This window comes from Myotis myotis, unplaced genomic scaffold (assembly GCF_014108235.1).
Source record: "Myotis myotis isolate mMyoMyo1 unplaced genomic scaffold, mMyoMyo1.p scaffold_m19_p_11, whole genome shotgun sequence".
NCBI lineage: Eukaryota > Metazoa > Chordata > Mammalia > Chiroptera > Vespertilionidae > Myotis > Myotis myotis.
This window is the reverse complement of record NW_023416315.1, coordinates 54,447,700-54,464,718: the sequence shown is the minus strand read 5'-3', so window position 1 is coordinate 54,464,718 and position 17,019 is coordinate 54,447,700. Positions and strand designations below refer to the sequence as shown.

General features: G+C 38.3%; 1 protein-coding gene across 24 annotated transcripts in view; it reads left to right on the top strand.

Annotated features, from left to right (window-relative positions):
• The window catches only part of LOC118666623 (putative RNA-binding protein Luc7-like 2), a 62,977-nt gene that overhangs the window by 41,388 nt on the left and 4,570 nt on the right, over positions 1-17,019 (top strand). For 19 of the 24 annotated variants that reach the window (XM_036329049.1, XM_036329055.1, XM_036329054.1 and 16 more), the window contains 6 exons: positions 312-455; positions 3,808-3,984; positions 5,625-5,716; positions 10,123-10,164; positions 10,434-10,463; positions 16,087-16,278. In XM_036329049.1, coding sequence (XP_036184942.1) covers positions 312-455; positions 3,808-3,984; positions 5,625-5,716; positions 10,123-10,164; positions 10,434-10,463; positions 16,087-16,278 — 677 coding nt within the window. Of the gene's footprint in view, positions 1-311; positions 456-3,807; positions 3,985-5,624; positions 5,717-10,122; positions 10,165-10,433; positions 10,464-16,086; positions 16,828-17,019 lie in introns of all 24 variants that reach the window. The other 5 variants (XM_036329060.1, XM_036329062.1, XM_036329061.1 and 2 more) reach the window with 3 other exon arrangements.

The following is a 17,019-nucleotide window of genomic DNA, read 5'->3' as shown; positions in this document are numbered from 1 at the left end:
ACATTCACTAGGCCAGCAAGTGAGGTAAAGGGGTGACATCCCAAGAAGAAAAGGTATTTTATACTTGGAATACACTGCCAAAGCCGAGGATGCAAAGTGCTAGTTTATATAGAGATCAGATGTATCCCTGACTTCACCGAAGTGAAGGCAGGCAAGCTCAAAACATCCTAATGTCTCACGAATTTATGATGTGCTCAGAAAGCATTGTTTATAATTATATTGCCTCATATAATAACTCTTCTGAGCATTTCTGAAATACTTTGACACTTTGTCAGCTTTTTCTTCATGATCTTTTTTCTATTACTTTCTAGGCAGAACGTGTTCATGAGTTAAATGAAGAAATTGGTAAATTGTTGGCTAAGGTGGAACAACTAGGAGCTGAAGGAAATGTGGAAGAATCTCAAAAAGTAATGGATGAAGTAGAGAAAGCACGGGCAAAGAAAAGAGAAGCAGAGGTAACTAAATTCTTAATGTTGGTCTATAGAGCCTTATTATCTATACTTTATTTATTCTTTAATCCTTACTGGAGGAGTGAGGATATTTTTTCCTTTTTTTTTTTTTTTTTAGAGAGCGTGGAAGGGAGGGGGAGAGAGAAGGGGAGGGGAGAGGAGAGGAGATACATTGATGTGAGAGGGACATATTGGTTGTTTGCCTCCTGCTTAAGCCCTGACCAGGGCCAGGGATTGAACCTGCAACCAAGGTAACATGCCCTGGGCCTGGAATTGAACCTAAGAACTTTTGGCCCCCAGACTGGCAAGCTAACCACTGAACAAAACTGGCCAGGGCAGTATGTACTTCTCAGAACATATGTAATTAGTCCATGTCATACTGATGGGTTATATATCAAAATTTGTGGTTTTTGGAATTTGGAGCCATTGAAAGGAAATTTATAACTGGTAAATAAAATTAACTAACTAGTCATATACAGCAGTCATTTGTGTCTGTGTGCGCGTGCACACACACTGCATATATGTGGTTACTATGATGCCCTATTCTCCATTTTACATCCATGCAACTGTAGCATTCTCCCTTCTTTTCCCACCTCAGTACAGTCCGCTAGCACCTTGGGAGCCTCAGCTCTTCCTCCACAGCACAGTTAAAATCTGATATCCTGCACACAAAGTTCTATTATGTTTGGCCCAAATTCTATTTTGTTTTGTAAGAAATTGAATGCCTTCATATGAGATTATATTTTCCACTTTTGCAGTAGTCTCCATTGCTTATAACTGCATCACACCTGGGTTTAATTTGTTATAGACTTGGGCAGAAGCTTAGGTCATTGATTTTAGACCATTTAATGTTATATGTTTTCTTTTAAGCACAACTATAGCTGCATCCCACAGATTTTCATTGTAATTCAATTAAAAATATTTACCTATTATTGCTTGTGATTTCTTTTCCCCTCCCCTCTCCTTCCTACCCTCCTCTCCCGTCCTCCTCTCCTCTCCTTCCTCTTCCTCCTCTTCCAACTGTTTATGATAGCAAAAACAGTTGATTAACACAGATTTTGTATGTTTAAGTATTATATACAATATTCTTACAATAAAGTAAGGTAGTGAAATGAAAATATACTACTACACTGCATTTATCGATATCGTAAGTTTGTCATCTGCTTCATCTTCAGTACCAACATCAATACTGTCTTACATGATACAAAATACTATAGCTGTTTAACATATGACTAACACTAGACATCAGAAATGAAAAAGATAATGTGAAAAAGAACTTTATGTTTATTTACACATATAATAATAATTCATGCTAAAATAATGGAGAAGCAGTAATAGTCATCTGATGGCACACATAAACTAATTACTAAAATTCCATGGCACACCAAAAATATATTTTTTGCCAATCTGTATAATTTTAATTCATTTACACTCAATGGCTATTGTGTTGGCTGGTTTTTTTTGGGGTTTTTTTTTTTTTTTTTTTAAGTCTTTTATTAAAGCCTTTTTTTTTAGAGAGAGGAAGGGAGAGGGGAGAGACCAGACAGACATCGATATAAGAGAAACATCAATTGATTGCCCCCCTTACAAGCCCCAACTGTGGGATCGAACCGCAACCTGGGTATGTACCGAGATCAGGAATCAAACCTGTCACCCTTTGGTGTATGGAACCACAGTTCAACCAACCCAGTCACACTGGCTAGGGCTATTGTCATTTTTTTACTTGGCAATCTAAGGGAAAAGAGGTCAGTGCCCCTGACTAAATAGTCAGGTATTGCATGTTTTAAAATTTTTTGTGGCATACCGGTTGAAAATATCTGGCCTAGTATAATCAATAAGATTGCGTCACAGTAGCCTAGCCTATACACTAATGAATCATCACAAAATTTTAATGGCATACTGCCCTGACTGGTTTGGCTCAGTGGATAGAGTGTCGGCCTGTGGACTGAAGGGTCCCAGGTTCGATTCCAGTCAGGGGCACATATCTGGTTGTAGGTTCGATCCGCAGTAGGGGGCTTCAGGAGGCAGCTGATCAGTGATTCTCATCATTGATGTTTCTCTCTCTCTCCCTCTCCTTTCCTCTCTGAAATCAATAAAAATATTTTTAAAAAATTTTAATGGCATACAGTATTCTAAGTGATATTCATAATACAGTATTGGAGACATCATTATATATATATATATATATTTCTTTTTAATTGATTTCAGAGAGGAAGGGAGAGGGAGAAAGAGAAACAATGATGAGAGAGAATCATTTGGGTGCCATGTTATTAATGTTTATGGTATTGCACTAAACGCAATGGAAAATATGCAAGAAGCTCAAGAGATCACTTTTTACTGTGTACTCTAGAGACGAGCTGATCACATATTTGTTTTGTGAAATGTCCTTAAGTTTGGATTTGTCTGATTTTTGTTAGATTTTGTCAGGAATACCACTAAAGTAATGTTTCATCCTGTCAGAAGGCCCATGTTAGTGGTTTGTCCCATAACTATGATGTTACTATGTTAGTGTTTGGTATTGACATTTTGAAACTGTAAGTATTCTGTTTTCCATCACTTTTTGATTCACAGGTTATTGGTTACTTTTGTCTGAATGTATTGACTCCCTTTTAAAGAACTTTCCTATAGATTATATCCAGCAATGTCCACTTATATCTATATTTTCTTAGAGCTACACAGAAGCTTGGAAATGTTTTTAACTGTGTATGCTCAAAACAAAAATCAGAATTCTGTCAAGGAAAAAATGATACAGTGGTTATACCAACCCACTAATATTAATTACTTCATTAATGAACTTAATATAAATAAAATGGTTGGGTATAAGATATTTAAATCTTAGTAAGGCATTTTTCATCACTTGTCTTATAAATTGTTACTTTTAGTAGGAAGTTTATTATTTGTATGTCCCATCCACATTTCCAAAGGGATGTGTAAGAAAGAAGGCAATGGAAGGAAGCTGTAATGATAGAGAAAACGTGCATGCCTTCTCTGCAAGCATGGGCGACTTCTACTTCCTTGATCCTTCACTGATAAAGTTTTGGGGTTGCTACATCTCATTTTTAACAAAAATTACAGAAAACAGAACATTGAGAAAAACTTTCAGAAAGTTGTGTTCTGTATCATGGTAGATACAGTAGTTCTTGGTAAAAAGTATTCGGGGCTCCAATTTTTTTTATCCCCAGTGAAGAGGTCCTGAGACAGAGGATGGGGGGTTATGGAGAATCTAGAATTTTCATGACAAAATGCCATGCTTTTGTGTATTCATTGAAAACATTTTGTTCTTTAGAAAAGTGTATTTTATTTAATTGTATGATGTTCCATGAAGTTTATATGAACATTGTTTTTCACTTTTGTCTAGGAAGTGTATCGGAATTCTATGCCAGCTTCCAGTTTCCAACAGCAGAAACTTCGAGTCTGTGAAGTCTGCTCTGCTTATTTAGGTCTTCATGATAATGACAGACGATTGGCTGATCATTTTGGGGGTAAACTGCACCTGGGATTTATTGAAATAAGAGAGAAGCTTGAAGAATTAAAGGTATATTGAATAGTATCACTTTATCTGATTTAACCACTCATTCTTTTTTTTTTTTTTTTTAATATATTTTATTGATTTTTTACAGAGAGGAAGGGAGAGAGATAGAGAGTTAGAAACATCGATGGGAGAGAAACATCGATCAGCCGCCTCCTGCACATCTCCTACTGGGGATGTGCCCGCAACCCAGGTACATGCCCTTGACCGGAATCGAACCTGGGACCTTTCAGTCCGCAGGCTGACGCTCTGTCCACTGAGCCAAACTGGTTTCAGCACCACTCATTCTTTTGATCTGTATTAGTAGTCTTTTCATATAGTAATCTTGACCGTGAGTCCCTTTCACAACTCATACTGAATAGTGTAGGATTTCAAATGGAGATACCATTGGTTTAATGGATAATATTTGAGAGACAGACCTTTAATTACTATTCCCCTATTCTTGGAGGTAATAGTTGAATATGACGGAGTAGGAATCTTGGAAACTGGTTTTAAACTATTTTATACAAAGTCCCCTAAGTTTTTCTCTTTTTCCTATAAAATAAGTAATATAATATTTACTCTAAAGGAAGTTTGAGAAAATGAACCAAATATTTAGTTGAAATATTTTGCAGTTCTTCACTACATAGCAATCTGGTAGGACCTTTGGTTTTATTTTACACTCCTGCCTCCATTTCAGAAAGAAGTTAGAATGAAACCTATTTTTTAAAAATGGACAATCACTGTCAAATATGTAAGCTGTCCTGAGAAAGGCAACAAGTTCTTATCTGCTGAGTTCTTTTGAGAGGATAAGCAAACAAAAGGTATATCTGAGGAGTTAAACATAAACAGAGTGGATGAGTATTGTAGTTAATAGTGGCTCTGTATTCTGAGTAGCGAAGATGATCTCGCTCAGGTAAGTTTTAAAAAAATGACGAAATGAGTTTCAGTATGGCAAATGATACCTACTTGGGAGTCTTTGCAGATAGACCTAGCAACAGAACAGTTTAGCATTTTGCTGTTTTTAAAACAGCAGCATCAGGATGGTAATTGGAAGTGACAAAACATTTCTATATTGGAAATCATAGAGCATGGGAACTTGTGATTTATAATGGTTGATTTCTTTTAAAAAAATACAAAATAATGCCAAAAAGTATTCAGAGGAGAAAAAATTTATAGAACTAATTTTCAGTTCTGTTAGAGTGTCATCCTGATACGCCAAGGTGCGAGTTCGATCCCTGGTCAGGGTATATACAATAAGCAACCAGAATGCACAAATAGTGGAACAACAAATCAGTGTTTCTCTCTTCCTCTCCCCTTCCCCTTCTCCTCACCCTCTCCTCACTTTTTCTCCTGCCTCTGTCTTTCTAAAAATCAACAAGTAAATTTAAAAAAAAATAGAAGTAGTCATGGAGGACCATGAAATTTTATAAATTTTACAAAAAGATAAAAGATTTTAGAAACCAGACCTGTAAGTCCAATGATTTTCTTTATCAAAATTGAATTGTTATTAGCAGATTTTGATGTTACTTGTACAATATTGGAAACCAGATCTGGCTAAAGTTTAGGATAATGCTCATTAAGAATGGACCCAATAAATAATGCTTCTCATTTATTATTATTTAAACTTAGTTTTTTTGTTTTTTGTTTTTTTTTTGTCTTTTAAGAGAGTGGTAGCTGAGAAGCAGGAGAAAAGAAACCAGGAACGCCTGAAGCGAAGAGAAGAAAGGGAGAGAGAAGAAAGGGAAAAGTTGAGGAGGTATGGAGTGATGGATGAATTGAATAGTCCAAGTATTTGAAGTTGAAACTCTTGTTTCAACTTTGAGATGTGATTGGTATAAGATTTTAGATGTTAGCAAATGTAGACATGGGAAATCTTGTTTACTCTTTAAAATGCTACCATGCAAAACAGTGTTTGTGCAAGTATGTTAACGTAATGGCCATTAAAGTCAAGGCCCTTTTTTCCTTTAAAGTGTATTAAAGAAGTAATAGAGAGTCACATCTTTGTTTTGTAAGCTATGTAAAACTCTTTTCTAGCCCCCTGATTTTCATGATGGAATAGATTTGTACCAGGTTGGCACGGAACTATTTTTATGATATATTTTATGCTTGATAAAACGTTTGGGTTTTTTGTTTTATTGATTAAATTTACTTTCATTCTACACTCAATTCTAGGGGCTATAAACTTTTAAAATGTTTATTTAATAATAAATTATTTTTAATTGGTATTAATAGTTATTTTTATATTGGTATTGGTTGATAGAATCATATAAATCTTCATTTTTACAATGTTTAAATGTTCTGGGTTACTTTTATTCATTATCAACAAACTGCTTGGCACTCTGGTGGCAACATTCTTTGTATGTGTTGTTCATAATTTCAACAATTTTAGGATGGGCAGGTATGCCACAAAAGATTCACCTGTAGTTCTTTTTTTTTTTTTTTTTTTCTTAAATGAGTTTATTTGAGCCAAGGTGATGACATATGCTAGAAGCAAGATCTCAAATGCTCTCTCTAGTCTTTTGAATATCCTTATACTTTTACATATTGTATCATTTTTTTTTCTTTTTTTCTTTTTTTTAATTAAATCTTTATTGTTCAGATTATTACATTTGTTCCTCTTCCCCCCCCCCATAACTCCCCTCCTCCCAGTTCCCGCCCCACCCTCCGCCCTCACTCCCCACCCACTGTCCTCATCCATAGGTGCACGATTTTTGTCCAGTCTCTTTCCGCATCTCCCACACCCCTTTCCCCCCCAAGAATAGTCAGTCCATTCCCTTTCTATGTCCCTGATTCTATTATAATCACCAGTTCATTCTGTTCATCAGATTATTTATTCACTTGATTCTTAGATTCACTTGTTGATAGATGCATATTTGTTGTTCATAATTTGTATCTTTACCTTTTTCTTCCTCTTCCTCTTCTTAAAGGATACCTTTCAGCATTTCATATAATCCTGGTTTGGTGGTGATGAACTCCTTTAGCTTTTCCTTATCTGTGAAGCTCTTTATCTGACCTTCAATTCTGAATGATAGCTTTGCTGGATAAAGTAATCTTGGTTGTAGGTTCTTGGTATTCATCACTTTGAATATTTCTTGCCACTCCCTTCTGGCCTGCAAAGTTTCTGTTGAGAAATCAGCTGACAGTCGTATGGGTATTCCCTTGTAGGTAACTGAGTTTCTTTCTCTTGCTGTTTTTAAGATTCTCTCTTTATCTTTTGCTCTTGGCATTTTAATGATGATGTGTCTTGGTGTGGTCCTCTTTGGATTCCTTTTCTTTGGGGTTCTCTGCGCTTCTTGGACCTGTAAGTCCATTTCTTTCACCAGGTGGGGGAAGTTTTCTGTCATTATTTCTTCAAATAGGTTTTCAATATCTTGGTCTCTCTCATCTTCTGGCACCCCTATAATTCTGATGTTGGTACGCTTGAAGCTGTCCCAGAGGCTCCTTACACTATCCTCGCATTTTTGGATTCTTTTTTCATTTTGCTTTTCCGGTTGGGTGTTTTTTGCTTCCTCGCATTTCAAATCATTGACTTGATTCTTGCGCTCCTCTGGTCTGCTGTCGGGAGTCTGTATAATATTCGTTATTTCAGTCCGTGTATGCTTAATTTCTAGTTGGTTCCCCAATATAGCATCGAGGGTCTCATTAGTTTTCTTGTAGATCTCATTAAGTTTATCGGCGGCTTCTAAACAGTTCTTGAGAGACCTTAGAAGTGTGGTTCTGAACTCTATATCTTCCATTGACAATTTTGTCCTGTTTCTTTGTCTCCGCATTTTGTTATGCTTCCTTGGTGCACCCCCTAGTGGTCTTTGTGCGCAGTCTTATAGTTAAACCTTGATTGTTGTAGCTAATACCAGGGAGGGTTTGACCTCCAGGCCAAGTGGCTGTGAGAATCAGCTGTGTCAGCAGTGAGAGAACTTCTGTCCTCTAGGGAGGTGCTAATCTAGCCTTTGCCTGAGGCTATCCAGCAAATGCCTCTGTGCAGGGCTTGGGCGGGGCGGGTCGCACAGGATCAACAGGGTGGGCCGGAGAGAGCAGTTATGGCGGCTCTCAGTCCTGTCCCCAGGGGCTCTGCCTCTCTGAGTCCCAGCACCCGCTGCAAACCTCGGAGAGAAAGCTGCACTCGCTCTGACCGAAGCCAGACAGTCCCGCTTCTCCCGTTTGAGTCTGGGTCCCTAAAGACTCGCCCGTATCTGGAGCTCAGAGTCTGCGACTCCCTCCCGATTGAAAACGCCAACCGCGCCCTCCGCCGCCAGCCCGCTCCGCGCACTCCGCACCTCAGAATTTGACTTCAGCACTGTGCCTCCTCTGAGTGTCCGTATGCATTTCTCTTTCCTCCTAGTTGTAGGACTTCCACTCAGCCAGCGTTCCTGTGGTTCTGGGTGATGTCCGTTCCGTCTTTTAGTTTCACTTTTGAAGTAGTTGTTCAAGGCAGCAAACTCCAGCGTTAACCTATGCCACCATCTTGGTTCTCCCACATGTGTAGTTCTAATTTATAGTGTTCCCTTAATTGTTTTACACATCTCTGAAATTTAAATGCCTTACCCTTGATAATACGTATAGGTCATGCCAACTTCCTCCAAGCTTTTTTTTTTTTTTAATATTTTTATTGATTTTAGAGAGGGAGAAAGATAGGAAACATCAGTGATGAGAGAGAATCATTGATTGGCTGTCTCCTGCACCTCCTACTGGTGATCGAGTCTGCAGCCCTGGGCATGTGCTATGACTGAGAATCAAACCGTGACCTCCTGGTTCATAGGTTGACACTAAGCCACTGAGCCATGATGGCCGGGCCATCTTCCTCTTTGGGGAAGTGCTGTCATTCCTCCATTGATGTATATGTTCTTCATTTACCATAAAGTTCACCTCACAGCTTTAGCTCTATTCTCTTTTGTGTACTCAGATGGTGATATTGCCCAATATTGTAATATTTAAAATAATATAAATGGCATTAGAAATCTCAGTTTAACTTAAAATTCAACTGAATGTAGTGCCACTAATATAAATGATTCAACAGAGGTAAATCAAATGAGAAAAAAAATATTCTTTGCTGAAGTACATTTTCACATTTGTAGATGACAAGAAAGTACATTGCATCTTCTCTGTTGCCACTTGACAAATTCTTTTAAACAATAATTATAAACGCAGTGTATTTCAGTAATGCTTTTTTAAAAATTTTAATCTATATATGAACTGAAGTATTATAGCTAAGTACGGAAGATGAGGAAATTACAAGTGAGTTCAAAATTATACCGCATAGGATTCCAGCTGTGGTACTGAAAAGGGTAATGATAAAAATTACTATTACTGCCGAAACCGGTTTGGCTCAGTGGATAGAGCGTCGGCCTGCGGACTGAAGGGTCCCAGGTTCGATTCCGGTCAAGGGCATGTACCTGGGTTGCGGGCACATACCCAGTGGGAAATGTGCAGGAGGCAGCTGATCGATGTTTCTCGCTCATCGATGTTTCTAACTCTCTATCCCTCTCCCTTCCTCTCTGTAAAAAATCAATAAAATATATTAAAAAAAGAAAATTACTATTACTTACGAGCGCTATTTTCCAGGCACTGTGCTAAGAATTTATCTCTAGCAGTTCATCTAATTTTTACAACCCCCTGTGAAATTGATATCACTGTCCCTCTTTTACAAATGACAAACTAAGCTGAGGGGAATATATATGTCTGCCAAGGTCACACAGATGGTGAGTGGGGGAACCAGAGTTGAAACATCAGGCTGATTCCAAAGCCATGCTTCCACCATTTTATAGTCTCCACAAAAAAACTATAATATTGGCTATTACTATCTATTAAGTGTTAATTGTGTGCTAGGAAATATAAGAGTGTCTTATGTGTCATGTTGTGCCTCCTGGCCTGGTGGCTTGGTTGGTGTGTCATCTTGTATACCAAAAGGTTTCCAGTTCAATCCCCAGTTGGGGCGCATGCAGGAGGCAGCTGATCAGTGTTTCTTTCATATTGATGTTTCTTTCTCTACCCCTTCCTCTCTCTCTCAAAAAACAATAAAACATACCCTTGGGTGGGGAGAAAGGAAGGGGGGAGGGAGGGAAAACATGTTATAAGATTGATTTGGGTGTTCTAGAGATTATAGTATGAGTTTGCAGATCCAAAGTGTATACATCTCAGATCATAGAAATTTTATTCTGTTCCCAGAGGGAAGGAAGAAATGACAGTGAATTTTTCCAGCGTTGGAAAGTAAGTGGTTTCTGGAGAATTAGTGAGTTGTGATGTACTGTGTTAAGAACCAGGTTTCTTAGTTAAGAGAATTCATATGCCAAGGTGGGGAAGTCTGTAGAGTTTGTGGTGTATTTTGAAAAATTTTCTGTGCATACACATGCCTTATATTTATAAAATTAACATAAAAATTACAAATCAAAAAGAATGTAATTTTTAACAGCCCAGCATACTTATTCCCATTTATAGTTACTTTTCTAAAAATAGATTTTATTGTTGTTTTTTTTTAGGTCTCGATCACATAGCAAGAATCCCAAAAGGTAGGTATAATACAAGTTAAGCAGTGAAGCTGTTTTTTTTTTTTCCAAATATGGGTGTTATAGATAAAATGCCTTTTAAAAATGAACGAGAGTTAATAGATTAGTACACTTAATGTTTTTGTAGTTCAAGTTCAGGCAGTATCTTTTGAGAAGAAACTGTTCAGAAGATACGCATGCACTATAGTTTAGTTTTATCAAAGTAAAATTATGTAAACAGTGCCCTGGAGTTAGGGGGAAAACAAAACATTTCAGAATATTTATTTTTCAAATTTTTTTTTAATTTTTATTGATTTCAGAGAGGAAGGGAGAGATAGAAACATCAATGATTGGCTGCCTCCTGCATGCCCGCTACTGGGGATCAGCCCACCGCCTGGGCATGTGACCTGACCTCCTGGTTCATAGGTCGACTTTCAACCATTGAACCACACCGGCTGGGCCAGAGTATTTCTTTCTTTTTTTAATTGGCATTTGTGTGCACTTTTTTTTTTTTTTAAGGCAAAGTTAGCTTCTTAAAATTATTTTTAAATGTTTATTGATTTCAGAGAGGAAGGAAGAGAGAGATAGAGACACCAATAATGAGAGAGAATTACTTATTGGCTGCCTCCTGCACGCTTCCTACTGGGGATTGAGCCTGCAACCTGGGCATGTGCTCTTGACCAGAATTGAAACCGGGACCCTTCAGTCTACAGGCTAATGCTCTAAACACTGAGCTAAACCAGCTAGGGCCAGAGTATTTCTTTAAAATCTTTAGAAGCTCAGGGTAAATATGTGACAGGATATTGTGTTTTTTTTTTAAATCAATTTGGTTGGTGCATCTAAGAAACATTCTAAGAGGTGTTGAAAATGTAAGTAGGTTAAATAATTGGATACATTTTTGAATGAGAGGTTCATGGTGGGTTAGTAAGGGAAACTAAAATATTTAGTTTAGCCCTGGCCAGTGTGTACTGTGAACTGTGCACTGAAAGGTCACCATTACCATTTCGATTGCTGGTCAGGGCACATATGAAAATGCCCTGTCAGAGTGCAAACGGGAAGCAGCTGATCGCTGTTCCTCATATCAGTGTTTCTCTCTCTCTCCCCTTCTCCCTTTCTCTCTCTCTCTAAAAATATCAATAAAAACATATTAAAAATAAAATGTTTACTTTATGCCTCAATCTTGACTTTCTATGAGTTAGTACTTTACTACCCTTGGTAACTGATCACAAAAAGCTTGAAAGGGGCACTCAAAGCCTTCAAGAGGAAAAGGACATGATAACACTTTTCTTTGACTTCTGAATTTCATATTTGGGGGCTTTTTGAAGCCTTTCTGTACAATTTTTACTAGCTACTAATAACTGTTTTCTATCTGAGAAAGGTGGGAAAACATGGTGTACTTTATCTTTCTTAATTCTTCACTTGCCATTCTCATTCTTATTCTTGACTCTTTCTCATGAATTTATTCCCACCTAGAATGCCCTTTCTCATTCTTACTGAAATTCTAGTATTCCTCTTGTTCAGATGACATTTTTTTTGAAACATTCTAAGTACTCCTAATTCTAATGAGTAACTATTTCCCAAGAACTTTTCCCTCTAAACTGGAGCATTTGTCTTTATAAAAGAAAAACCTGCCTTATCTGGTTTGGCTCAGTGGATAGAACGTCGGCCTGCAGACTGAAGGGTCCCGGGTTTGATTCTGGTCAAGGGCATATGCCTGGGTTACGGGCTCAATCCCTAGTAGGGGGCTGCAGGAGGCAGCCAATCAATGATTCTGTCTCATCATTGGTGTTTCTATCTCTCGCTCTTCTCTCTGAAATCAATACATTTTTTTAAAAAACAAAACCTTATATGTTTTAGATGCCCCTAAGTGCTTCTTAGCCTTTCAGTTATTGTTCTGCTTAAAGCACTAAAAAACTAAGGCATTGCCCTAACCGGTTTGGCTCAGTGGATAGAGTGTCGGCCTACGGACTGAAGGGTCCTGGGTTCGATTCTGGTCAAGGGCATATACCTTGGTTGCGGGCACATCCCCAGTAGGGGGTGTGCAGCAGGCACCCGATCAATGTTTCTCTCTCATCGATGTTTCTAACTCTCTATCCCTCTCCCTTCCTCTCTGTAAAAAGTCAATAAAATATATTTAAAAAAAAAAAAAAAAAAAAAAAAAAAAAAAAAAAAAAAAACTAAGGCATTAGTAAACAAAGAGGACAGGTGTGTTAGCTATTTACGATGTGAGTTTCTCACATCCAGAGTAGAAGGATAAGCATCAAGTGATGATACTGTTCTGTTCATTGGTTGGTTAATGCAAGCTGGTTACCTTTGCTGACAAAAGTATTTAAACGATTTGTATAAGTGAAATAAATCTTGTCAGCTCTGTTTAAGTCCTCCAAAGACACTCCATTTCTTTTTTTACTACCTCACCTATTTTTATTGCCCACATATCTGGAATATATGGGTTGGTCAAAAGTAGGTTTACAATTGTTTGTGTGTAAAATACAGTAATTAATAAGTATCAATACAAGAATAAACTGTGTTTCCCTTAAAACTATAAACATACTCTTGCCCACCCGTGTAATTGCAACACAATCTTAGAACAATGCAGTAGGCATCCAGTAAATATTTTTTGAATGATGGATAACTTTAAAAAGATACATGAAGTAATACATTGAAAGAAGTAGATTTATTATAATAGCTCAAAATGAGTGATTAACCAAAATATAATTTGGCAAAACTTGTATTGAATGAATTTTATGCTCTTCCCCCCTGCATAAAATTGTATCTTGTGAATTTTCATGTCAAGGAAGAAATCTAACTTCTTTAAGATTCTGAATCTGCCCTGTGAAGCTAACTGTATTTAACAACGCATACCTATTGTGCAGATTAAACAACAGTATATTAGAATGTGTCTGCTCTGTGGATGTGCACCAGCTCCAAGAAATATGGAAAACAAAATAATTTTGTTTTGTTTTGTTAAACCTCACCTGAGGATATTTTCCCATTGATTTTTAGAAAGAGTAGGAGAGGGAGAGACAGGAGAACATCGATGAGAGACAGAGAGAGAAAGAGACATTAAATGTTTGCCTCCCAAAGATTTCCCAACCAGAGTACATGCCCTTTACAAGAATTGAATCTGTGACCCTTCAGTGTGCAGGCTGACTCTATCCACTGAGTCAAACCGCCTAAGGCTCCCCCTGCTTCTTATCAGAAATATTTTAAAAAATCTTTTTTATTGCCTAGCTGGTGTTGGTCAGTGGTTGAGCCTTGGCCTACGAATGGGGAAGTCATGGTTTGATTCCTGGCCCAAGTTGTGAGCTCAATCCCCACTAGGGCGTGTAGCAGGCAGCCAGTCAATGATTCTCATTTTTCCATCTTTCGGTCCTTCTCCCTTCCTCTCTTTGATCAATAAAAATGTAATACAAATATTTTTACTGATTTTTAGAGAGAGAGGAAGGGAAGGGGGAAAGAGAAAGAAAAACAATGTAAAATCGGAACATCGATTGGCTGCCTCTGCATGCCCCTTTGGGAATCGAGCCCAAAACCTGTGCCCTGACCAGGAATCAAACCAGCAACCTCTAGCTACTTGAGAGAATGCCCAACCAACTGGACAGGGCCAGAAATGTTCTTGTCAAGTGTGAAATACTCTATTCAGTTATGGTTGTTAATGTCCACAGTATGTGCCTTTCTTTGACCATAATGTTGACATATACTAAATGCTTTAAAGTTCACTGAACAAAATAATCATTGGAAAATAAAATCAGTTTGCACATGTAACACCTGAATAATGTGCTTTTGTACTATTATATTAAGTGACTCTTCTAACAAAGTTTCATACCTTTATTTCTCATTTTTTCCCCTCAGTTCTCTGTCTTCCGCATATGCCATCCTCTCACCACACACAATATACAAGTTAGTTTTGTGACCAAGTGGAGGCTACAGAAGTGTTTTTCCTTCTAGGTTTTTTTTTTTTTAATATTATTGATTTATTGATTTCAGGAAAAAGAAGGTGGGTGGGGGGGAGAAAGAGAGAGAAATCAATGATGAGAATCGATAGGCTGCCTACTGCATGCCCCCTACTGGGAATTGAGCCCACAATCTGGTCATGTGCCCTGACTAGGAATCCAACCGTGATCTCTTTTTTTTTTTTTTTTTTTTTTAATATATTTTATTGATTTTTTATAGAGAGGAAGGGAGAGAGATAGTTAGAAACATCGACGAGAGAGAAACATCGATCAGCCGCCTCCTGCACATCTCCTACTGGGGATATGCCCGCAACCCAGGTACATGCCCTTGACCGGAATCGAACCTGGGACCCTTCAGTCCGCAGGCCGACGCTCTATCCACTGAGCCAAACCGGTTTCGGCCAACCGTGATCTCTTGATTCATAGGTTGATGCTAAACCACAGAGCCACACTAGCCGGGCTGTCTTATTCTGTTTGGATTATACTGTGACTAGGCATATTGTGGACATTCAAACTTCTTCCTTTCTTTTTTTAAATATATTTTTATTGATTTCAGAGAGGAATGGAGAGGGAGAGAGTAACATCAATGATGAGAGAGAATCATTGATTGGCTGCCTTCTGCGTGCTCCCCACTGGGGATCGAGTCTGCAACCCAAGTGTGTGCACTGACCAGGAATTGAACCATGACCCCCTGGATCATAGGTCAACACTCAACCACTGAGCCATGTCAGCTGGGCCAAACTTACTTTAGTGGTCATACAAAACCTCTCTAATCCAGAGAGCTGAAGTTTATTCTAAACAATATTTTTTTCATGCCTCTTCTCCCTTCTATCCATGTCCATCAGGTACATGCTTTATCTAAAGTATACTAAAAGTCTTAGAAGTTTAAATGAAATTTATTCCATAAAACATCTAGAATCTACAATAATCCTACATAATACAATCCCTGATGTGTAGTAGTGATACAGATTGGTTTCCTTCCTTTTTTTATATTCCTGATGTAAATTTTTTTTTTTAAAATATATTTTATTGATTTTTTACAGAGAGGAAGGGAGAGAGATAGAGAGTCAGAAACATCGATGAGAGAGAAACATCGATTAGCTGCCTCCTGCACATCCCCCACTGGAGATGTGCCCGCAACCCAGGTACATGCCCTTGACCGGAATCGAACCTGGGACCCTTCAGTCCGCAGGCCGACGCTCTATCCACTGAGCCAAACCGGTTTTGGCTCCTGATGTAAATTTATACACTTTTTTAAAAAACATTTTTTTAAAAATATTTTTTTGTTGATTTCAGAGAGGAAAGACGAGGGAGAGAGAGATAAAAACATCAGCGATGAGAATCATTGATCCACAACCCAGGCATGTGCCCTTGACCGGAATTGAACCTGGGACCCCCCCAGTCCGCAGGCCTATGCTCTGTCCATTGAGCCAAACCAGCCAGGGCAATTTATACACTATTGATTGACCTCCGTGCATGTCATAGCAACTGGTCATTCTGGCGTTTGGTCGATTTGCATATTAGCCTTTTATTATATAGGATACCAGCAGTTTTAGTGTGGATTTAGTTGACTTGAATAGAATTGGCATTAAGCAAAGCTACTAAGGGATAGTTTCTGTTTAAAGAGAGGCTTTAGTCAATGAGCAGTGTAGTGTTGACAAAGCTAAAAAGTAAATCAAGTGTTTTTTTTATAGATCCAGGTCCAGAGAGCATCGCCGACATCGATCTCGCTCCATGTCACGAGAACGGAAGAGGAGAACTCGGTCTAAATCTCGGGAGAAGCGCCACCGCCACAGATCTCGCTCTAGCAGTCGAAGTCGCAGCCGCAGCCACCAGAGAAGTGGGCACAGTTCTAGAGACAGAAGCAGAGAGCGATCCAGGAGGAGGTACTGAGGTGTCCATAAGAGGACATGGAACTACCTTTATGGTTTAGAATTGGAATACTATTGGTTTGAAACTTGCATCTGGTAATATGTACACATTTGTGTGTGGGTGTATTAACAGTTTTTTCCCTGATTGTATGGGTAGTTCAGAAAGAATATTCTTATGAGCCAGAGAAAGACATTTGGAACAAATATGTGCAGAGGTTATGCTTTTCTCTGCGTGGTATGTTTTTGGCAGGGGGCGGGGGGGGGGGGAAGATGACGTATTTCATGGGCAAATAATTTTAGGTACCAATAGTCTTAGAGTTTTTTTTCTGTATGTATTGATGAATTAGGGGCTCTGAGCAGTCCTTTCATTGAATTGTTCAGCTTTGTTTGACAATGTTTTCCGTACTTCTTTGAGCTGGTGCACTTCCGCAGAGCAGACACATTCTAGTATGTTGTTGTTATATACAGTTAGCTTGACAGGGCAGATTCAGAGTCTTAAAGAAGTTAGACTTCTTCCTTGACATGAAAATTCACAAGATACAAGGAGTGCAGACCCAGGGTGAAGTAAGTTTAAGGACCTGGAAATTTCATCGGGACAAAGGATAACAATGTGGTGAAGCCTTAGTACTCAGTCTGTGTAGACCAAACTCCCAAAGTGTCTCAGGTTACACGATGGTCCTTAAGCTAGTTCATTTCTGTGGAGCATAAACCACACTTCAGGTTGCTTTTTTTCTTGACAACTCTTTTTTTTTTATT